Source organism: Erpetoichthys calabaricus, chromosome 1 (genome assembly GCF_900747795.2).
Source record: "Erpetoichthys calabaricus chromosome 1, fErpCal1.3, whole genome shotgun sequence".
Classification (NCBI taxonomy): domain Eukaryota; kingdom Metazoa; phylum Chordata; class Cladistia; order Polypteriformes; family Polypteridae; genus Erpetoichthys; species Erpetoichthys calabaricus.
Genome location: NC_041394.2, coordinates 327,904,283 through 327,913,980, shown reverse-complemented (window position 1 = coordinate 327,913,980; position 9,698 = coordinate 327,904,283). Strand labels below are relative to the sequence as shown.

The following is a 9,698-nucleotide window of genomic DNA, read 5'->3' as shown; positions in this document are numbered from 1 at the left end:
AAGACATTTGAGGAATCAACATAAAGCTGTAAGTGTGAATGCTGTTAATTTAAGAAGTTTGAGATGTTTCTTCAATAACAGTTGACATATTTTAAGCTCACAGTGGTGCACGCTGGTTGGCTCTGCCACTTTACAGGTCCAGTGTACTGTACGGCGTTCAAATCCAGCCCCTGATTATCTATCTGGGTGAAGTCTGAATGTTCTCCCTGAGCCGGATTTTTATTCTGAGTAGTCCAGTGTAGTTAACTGGTCCCAGTGTGAATGTATTTGTGTGAGCGGACCCTGTGATGGACTGCTTCCCCTTCCAAGCCCTTTTCCTGCATTGTGCCCAGTACTGCCAGGACAGTCTCCTGCTCCTCTAAACTGGGGTGGGTTTGAGAATAGCTATCACTTTCTGTAGCTGCATCTTTCACAGGTTCCCAAAATCAAGCAGCTACTGAGTTGGTAACGTGGGATCCAGCATGAGTGAAACACGTAAGAAAAGAAATCTCTCAGTCCAATAAAGTTAGTTTTAAAAAGAATTAAGTGAAAACTTAAACAGGAACAAATCAAAAAAATTCAGAAAAAAGTTATTACATGGGCAGAATAAAGGGGAAAAAGGTTTCTCCTCCATTTCATTACAAACTTAGCTTTCTCGTGTTAAACTTCAGTTACTTTCTATTGTTAAAAGTTGTGTTACTTTTCTATGGCAAACGTACACAGACTTCACTTAGTACATTCAGTATGTTCTGTACGTATGTGAAATTTGAAACTGTGTGCCATCCAGGCCTTACCGACTAAGGCAGATCATAAACTGAACTCATCTGGAGTCAGAATGACAAGATGTAATTAGAAGGTTCCATTTTTAATTTAGTTTGTGGTAGTTATAATAGAACCTCCCATTGACTAGGCACTAATATACAGGCAAACATTTAACTAAGAAAATACTGCTATCCGCTTAACAAAACGTAAATAACTAACAAAGGGCTCTTCACTAACAAACAAATAATAGTGTAACATATTTGCTTTTCTAAATTTACATTTCCAAAAGATCATAAGGGGATGTAAAAGTGAATTGTGGGATTATAAGAAAGGTCCTAATTTTTCTGCTCAAATCTCCTTGTTTACAGAGTCTGAGAGGCGGCAGCCTTCTACGTCCGGTTTTCATACGGCTGAAGTTATCCCTGGGTGTAGGGTGTAATCTGTTGGTGTGTGTCACCGATTTTTACTTTTCAGATTCAGGTTTGAAAGGCAGTCAGACCATTAGAAAAATTTAAAATAACTGATGATTGTCTGCTTCTTTAAATTCTCAACACAGCCATGACTTGGGAGCTATCAGTTCATCAAATAAACAAAGAACAAACCTGAATACAATCCATACAATCCCACTCCCCTTCCCGTAGCCCGATGAGTCTCTCTCAGATTCGGGCTAATAAATCGGTACTGCAAGCGAACTATGATGAGAAAGTCACAAAATCAACGGAATGTTCAAGCAAATTATAGAAAATTAAAACCCAATCTAAATCTGTTAAGTAGTTCTCTTGTGAAAAGCGGACAGACATACAGACTGGTCTAAAAAAATATAAGAAATTTTGCAGTTGGACCACAAAATTTTTAAAACCGTTTCTTAGCGAGCACTTATGGGTCAAGGGTAACCCAAGTCCCAAGTCCTCATGGTTCAGGAGATTTCCTGATGAGTGATTCAGTGGTATTTGGCTTTTATTTATATATATATATGAATGGAAGAGAAGGTCTGTGATACGGTTTGCATATTTGCAGTTGGAGATCCACAAAGGGAGAAAAAACGAATCACGTATCATAAAATAGTTTTATTCCTGAGCTTTCAACCCCTGTCAGGGGTCTTCATCGGAGGATAATGCTTAGACTTACAAGAATCAAAGGCAATATATAGCAACACATTAAGTGTGTGGGGGGGGGGGGGGTGTGTATCGTTAAATTAAAGTGCATATGTCACAAAAAGCGCCAGAGAGTTGGCCAAGTCTTGGCTATCAGATGAAAATGCCATCAACAGACACTTGGACATAAACCCAGCATATGCCAACTTAAGAAGGACATATGCACTTTAATTTAACGATACACCCCTCCCCCCTTTGATCATACGGACTTAGTCACCTCCACCCACCCCCCCCTGAATGTGTTGCTATATATTGCCTTTGATTCTTGTAAGTCTAAGCATTATCCTCTGATGAAGACCCCTGACAGGGGTTGAAAGCTCAGGAATAAAACTATTATAATACGTGATTCGTTTTTTCTCCCTTTGTGGATCTCCAACTGCAAATATATATATATATATGTGTATATATATATATATATATATATATATATATATATATATATATATATAATATATATATATATATATATATATATATATATATAATATATATATATGTATGTATATATATAGAAGATATGTAGTAAAAAATTGTTGTATGCCTTTCCAGATGGGAAAATAACCCACACAGGCAAGTACTGGTAATTATCCAAAGAAAAATAACAAAAAAAACAAAGGTTTAATTTCTCTTCTGCTTTAACTGCCCAAAAACAAATGTAGGCAAAAGAAACAGGCCTAGACCACCAATCCACCAGACAGAAACACACACTCTCTAACAACCTTTATATAAAAAAGCAGACTTTGTTACAATGCCCCCCCCCCCCACACTCCCAATGGCTGCTTTATGTAAGTGTGGCAGATGTGTCAAATCATATTATGTGATATCATCTACTGTTAAATTCTGCTCCACATTTGTAATTTTTTTATTTTTATGCTGTACTGAGGATTACTTGTGTTCTGTTCTGTGTATTGTATTGTATTGACCCCCTTCTTTTTGACCCCCACTGCATGCACAACCTACCTGGAAATGGGTCTCTCTTTGAACTGCCTTTCCCAACGTTTCTTCCATTTTCTCCCTACTAGGGTTAGAAAGTCAAGGCTGGGGGGCTGTCAAGAGACAGGGCCTGTAAAAACCCATTGCGGCACTTCTTGTGTGATTTTGGGCTATACAAAAATAAATTGTATTGTGTTGTATTGTATGTGTCTCCTCTGTCCGCCCCTCCCCACAGCATTCCGAGCAGCTGCACCTTTTTTCATTTTTATGGATTTTTTGGACACACTGCCTCAATGGCAATTTTCTTCCCAGGCTGTTACAATATATATATATATATATATATATATATATATATATATATATATATATATAGTATACTCTGCATGGCAAGCATTGTGATACCATTGCTTTAATAATAATAATAATAATACATTCTATTTATATAGCGCCTTTCCCATGCTCAAGGCACTTACAGAATATAAGAAAGAATGGCAGGGTATATGGTATATAGCGTTGTACTAAACCAGATAAATAAATAAAGAAGATTACGACAGTGAATTTAGAGGAAAAAAAAAAAAAACAGACAACATAATTGATGGTCTCGCACACACACACAGGTTACATGAGCATCTTGACAGAGAAGTAAACTGAGAGAAGAAGGGTAATAAAGTCAAGTAGAGCTAAAAGCCTTCCTGAACAGATGAGTTTTGAGTTGTTTTTTAAAAGAATTCATGGAGTCAGCTGACCTGATTAATTTTGGTAGGTCATTCCAGAGTCTGGGCGCTATACAGCTGAAGGCCCTGTCACCCATGGAGTGTAGATTAGTGTGGGGCACAACAAGATTACCAGAATCCGAGGACCTTAGTGGGTGGACAGGCACATAGTGATGGAGAAGGTCACTGATGTAGTTTGGCGCGAGGTTATTTAAGGTTTTGTAGGTTATTAGTAGGATTTTATATATGACTAGTCATTTAGCCTGTTACAATAATGGGCGCTAGAACAGTAGTGCATAAACATTAGTAGGAACAGTCTATATTAAATGGCAAGGGACTTTGACCTCATTCTTTTTGTTGGTCGTATTTTTCTTTCTTTCAGCCTTTCTTTTGTTGATGTTTACTAGCTGAGCTGACCGTTCTTCGTGGGCTGCCACTGTGTATTGTGTGTCTTTAATCTTCTGTGACAGTAATACTGTCTTGTACGGCTCTATTCAATAAGGGCGCGCACAAAAAGGCGAGCTTCAAAAGGGCGACCTCAATTGAGCGCGGCGAATAAAGGCGTTCGTAGATAATTTAGTTCAAATGGCTTTGGAATATGTGAAGAGCAACAAAGATGCAGATCTTTATTTACACGCGCCTTTATTCGCTGCACCCAATTGAGGTTGCCCTTTTGTGCGCACCCTTATTGAAGGATGCCTGTGCGTGCCCTTTTTGAAGGATACCGTCTTGTACATTCGCTGGCTTGTACGTCCATAATATACCTTTAATTTTCTCTGGCATTTTCTATTCACAAGAAGGATCTGCTGATGTGAAGCAGGCGTTGCCAAAAATAAAAATAAAAAGAGAGCACAGAAAATTTTCTATCATGAATTGTGGATGTGCATAAAGCTGAAAGTAGTCATTTCAAAGAGAGTTTAGTAAATATTGATTAGTCCACAGGTAGGCAAACTGTGTATGACTGGAGACAATTTAGTGCTGTAGTAGCTTTTCCTAGAAGGTGGCGTCCATCTAAGATGACTTGATAGGCACAGTACAGAATGCTCAAGGAAGTCTACAGTAACAGCTAAACTGCTGAAGAGATCAGGTGAACATCTCTGTTCAGGAGCCTACCATACACAAAACATCCGGTCTTGTGGCCATGGTCATTGCTACATATCTGAAGTTGGCCAAAGACCACCTTGAAACTCCACAACGTCATTGGGAAAGTGTTTCTTGGACTGATTAGACTTAAGGCTGAGATGTTAAGAAAGAATACACATCCGTGCATATGGCATAAAAAAAGAGCAGCACATACCAACATGGAAACATCACCTCAACAGTGTGAAAGGGGGCATCATGATATTGAGCTGCTTGGCTGACCTGGAGCCTGGGCAACTTGCCATCACCAAAGGAAGAACGAATTCCCATGTTTATCAAGGTATCCAACAGGATAAGGTTAGGATGGCTGTCCACCAGGTGCAGCTCAGAAGAAGCTGGGCGCTGCCAGCAGGTCAAGAACCCTAAACATCATATTAAATCTACGACAGGATTGCTTCAAAAAAAGGAAAAAAAAAATTGGAGTGGCCCAGTCAAAACTCGGACTACAACGCAATGGAAATGATGTGGAATGACCTCAAGAGGGTCGTCTACACCAGACAGCTCACAAACACTGGAAGGCTTAGCTGTAATGAAGAAGGTCTTGAATGTCCTCCTCAGTGTTGTGCAGTTCTGATCCACGGCTACTGAAGTGTTTCTTAGAGGTACCTGCTGCTAAAGGAAGTTTGACCAGTTATTAAATCCAAGGGTTCACTTAGTTTGTCCACAGTGTACTGTGAATGTTGTCAATAAAGATATGAAGAATGATAATTGTGTGTTATTAGTGTAAGCATAGTATTGTGTTTGTCTGCCTTTGAAACTTTGATGAAGAGCAGATCACATTTTATATCCAAGTAATACAGAAAACCGTACAGTCAGGTCCAGAAGTATCTGGACAGTGATATAATTTTCATAATTTTGGCTCTGTATGTCACCACAATGGATTTGAAACAAAGCAATCATTATGTGATTCAAGTGTAAACTTTCAGCTTTAATTCAAGGGGGTAACTAAAAATATCATATGAGCCATTGTTGTACATGGCTGGGGGTCAGACCCGGCTGGGACGCCTGGAGGGACCGAGAGGTGGCATATTTGTCCTCCGGGACACGAGGGGGCAACCACCCTGGAGCAGAAGAGGGCCACGGAAGGGGAGCAGGGAGGCTCAAGTCCATGGAGGCCCGTATCCACCGCCAGGAGTCGCCCCGAGCCTCATGGAGCCCGGGACTTATTTACTTCCGCCACACCCATGGAGGACGATCCTTCTAGGGTCACTCGGAGTGCTTCCGGGTGCTCTCCTGACGCTTCCGCCACACCAGGATGTGACATCAGGTAGAGCACCTGGAGCTCATCCGGGTGAGGATAAGAGGGGCTGCCTCCCTCCAATCACAGAGCTGGAGTCGGGAGCAGGAGCAGGATGAAGCTCCTGGAGAGAGAGGACAGGTGGCCCAGGGACAAGGAGAGAGAAGGCCCAGGAGAAGGGTGACTGGGGCTAGAGGCACTGTGAGTTGTGCCGGACTGTGTTGTGCTGTGGAAAAGGAAAATAAACAAGAATTTGTATAAAGATGTGGTCTTCGACTGGTGGTGTCCGGGCAAATATCACACCATTTAGGAATGACAGCCATTTTTCTGCATAGTCCTACACCAAACCCCCATTTCCCGGGCCATATCCAGCAGTCAGCATGTCCATCATTATTTAATTTACTATTAAGCAGGTAGAAGGTCTGGAGTTGATTCCAAGTGTGGAATTTGGATTTGGAAGCTGTCACTGTGAACTCTCAATATGAGGTCCAAAGAGCTGTCCATGCAAATAAAAACAAACAAAACAAACCCTTTAGAGAAACAGCAGAAACAGCAGGGGCCTAATGTATAACGCTGTGCGTAGAATTCACACTATAACACGGCATAAGCACAAAAGTGGAGATGTTTGTACGCACAAAAAAAATCCAGATGCATAAATATGTGCGAACGCCAAATTCCACGTTCTTCCACTCCATAAATCCCAGTCAGTGTGAAAAGTAACACAAGTGCACGCACCTGCTGTCCCGCCCCAACTCCTCCCAGAATATGCCCCAACTCCTCTTTGATTATGCAAATCAACATAAATAGCCCTTAAGCTGAGTGTTCTGTGAAAAGACAATGGTAATAGCAAGAGGGAAAATAGAAGAATTTCAGCGAATACCAAGTGAAGGCAAGGAAAAACGTACTATTTGTTGGTTTAAAAAGTGGTATAAACAACAAAAGGAAGTTGATCGAGTGACATAGAGAGTCGCACAGTGCCCGAAATAAAAAAGAAGTTGTCAGATATCAAAGTCGCCGTAAAAAGGCGAGTCGTAGCCCACCGTCTGAGTGTCATATGGAAAGCTTATTAGCTCTTTTAGGGCGGATGTCGACTTTTGTCGACAGGAGGGGTTGAGGGCAAATGTCGACAAAAGTCGACATCCAGGGATAGAGGGCGACAATCAGCTGTTAATGGTGACAAAACTCACTGTCACATCACAGGCATTCCCTCTGTGCTTGGAGGAATGCTAGACTCGTTGACTCGGCAACTAATCCTTACGTGTGGGTGAGTTGCGAAATGTAAACAATGGCAAGATGGCATTGACATGTCACAAGGGAGCGAAGTGAGTGCAGAAAAGAAAACACTCGGCAGACAATGTTTTGCGCATTATCGCGGTGCCAGACTCTGATTTTTCAGAATCGGATTTTATTGACAGTGATCAGGAGATCGAGCAAGAGAGTGAGAAGCCGGCATCAGCTGATCGGACACCAGCCGATGCCGCAACAGCTGATCCGCTACCAGCTGAGCGCATTCGCGCAGCCAATGCAGCTACGGCAAGGTTCGCGTGGAAGGAATACACAGACATTGAACGAACATACAAACTGGCTACCGGACTTCACAAGACAGCATGGCTTGCTGTTGGACACGACATCACCAGCTGCTGAACTACTTCAGGCTGCTCTCTCCTGATGCTGCTTTTCAGATACTGTCAGACGAGATAAACAGGTAGGCAGAGAAATTTTTTGAATCGCGGGTAGCGCTTGCATCGCATTCTCGTTTTTCAAAATGGAAACCCACAACAAAAGACGAGATGAAGCACGCTGTGGCATTACAAATGGAGATGGGACAGAACTGGTGATATAACTTCAGGGAGCATTGGTCCAAACTTGCTTTGTCCCCTGGTGGCTTTGGACAGGTTATGCAGTGTGATGATAGGTACGTGATGCCACAAAGTTTTATTCACTTCTGTAATAAACAGAAGCAAATCCCATGGGGTGAGCCAGGATATAATGCCATACATAAAGTTCAGCCCCTGCTTGACATTGTGGAACCAACATAGAAACAATTTTATCAGCCTGGCTGTGATTTGTCTGTGCATGAATCTATGATAAAATAAATAAAAGGGACACCTTTTTTTCTGCAAATATATGCCAGACAAGCCCATAAAGTATGGCATAAAGGATTTTGTACTGGCAGAAGCAAACACTGGTTTCTGCCTGAAAGTAATCACATATACAGGAAAGTATTTCTTTCAAAGAGAGAACTGTCCCTTGACAAGTCAGGTTGTGCTGGAGCTGCTTCAGGGCTATGAACATTTGGGTAATGTTGTGTACATTTGGACAATTTTTATACATGCCCAGAATTGTTCATGGAGCTACAGAGCAGAGGAATTGGAGCTTGTGGCACAGTGTGGGTGAACAGGAGACGCATGGCTTCACAGAAGATGAAAAGAGGTGACAATACGGTTTTCATGCGGGCAGAAAACTTGGTGGCAGTGGCATGGCACGATGGCAAATGGGTGACTTGTCTCTCTACAGTACACACTAACAATATATGTGAGAAAGTGCAGCAACAGACAATTGAAAAATAGGCACCAAAGCAACACATATTGTAAGGAGTGCAATGTGGCAATGACTGAAATTGGCTGCTTTGAGCGAGATCAGACTTTGCAGGACTTTGCTGTGTAAAATGTGATATGTATGTGAAATCATAGAGTATGCAGGCTCATACAACATGCAAGACAGCAACATTTGTCAAAAGTAAATATTTTTTGTTGATTTGATATGTTAAACAATTGCTTTGTGTTCTTTTTAAAAAAATGTTAGTTTTTGGAAAAATATTCAGCCCTGGGAGAAAAGAAACAAGAAAAATTAGCCCTAAAAGAGTTAGGGTACAGAGGGAAAAAAAAATAGGGACACAGTGAGAAAAAAGCTCAAAATGTCATCTTTAATCTCAAAATGTCCACTTTAATCACGTAGTTTATTTTGTCATTAAAGTAGAACATCATAAACTTAATCTTAAAATTGTTTAATTTACTAGTTTCTCAAATCCCATCGTAACTAAAGTAGCACATTAAATGCTTTGTTTTGTATTTGATCTTCTTTGTGTTCTATGTGTGTGAATCACTACCTGCTTCTTAAACCACTTTCTCTTCCTCCGACAGGACACAGAATCCATTACATTTGTGATATTACAGCTCTATGAATAATTAAAATACTGACATGTATAAGTGATATAATTTTCATGATGATAGGAATTAAAGCATGTTATTAAACATGGGAACACGGTGGCACAGTGATTGTTTATATCTCACGTAAGAAGCTTGCTGCGCCATGCGCAACCTTCAATGAAATGCTTTATTACAGAAGTACTGTCTCTTTCAAACGTACTAACCTCCAATTCCTGTCCTTACTTTTCTTTCTCCAAATACCCAATCGCCACACAATGAGCTCCGCAATAGATGTTAAGCCATCTGTAAGCTTAGAATGACGATTCTTCAAAACTTTTAAGGAACATTGAAATATCTTCATAGTACGTGTTTAATTATTCTATCCATCTATCCTTCCAGTGTCACGCTAGCTGCAGCAAGAATACAGCGCAAGGCAGGAACAATCCGTGAACGGAGTGCCAGCGGCTCGCTAGCGCTGCGGCACCGTGTCCTCACATGTTTAATTATTAACAATATAGATTATTTAAATGAAGTACTTGACGGACTGATTGAGTGGGTTTATAGTTCTTGGGATGAAACTGTTTCTGAACCGAGATGTCCATACAGGAAAGGCTTTGAAGCGTTTGCCGTG

The 9,698-nt window shown here is 41.0% G+C and overlaps 1 protein-coding gene across 1 annotated transcript in view; it reads right to left on the bottom strand.

Moving 5' to 3' along the window:
• Window positions 1–5,201: 5,201 nt before the first annotated feature.
• Window positions 5,202–9,698, bottom strand: part of LOC127529149 (uncharacterized) — a 28,142-nt gene continuing 23,645 nt past the window's right edge. The window contains exon 3 of the mRNA XM_051931866.1: window positions 5,202–5,293. Within this exon, the coding sequence (XP_051787826.1) occupies window positions 5,202–5,293 (92 nt within the window). The remainder of the gene's footprint in view (window positions 5,294–9,698) is intronic.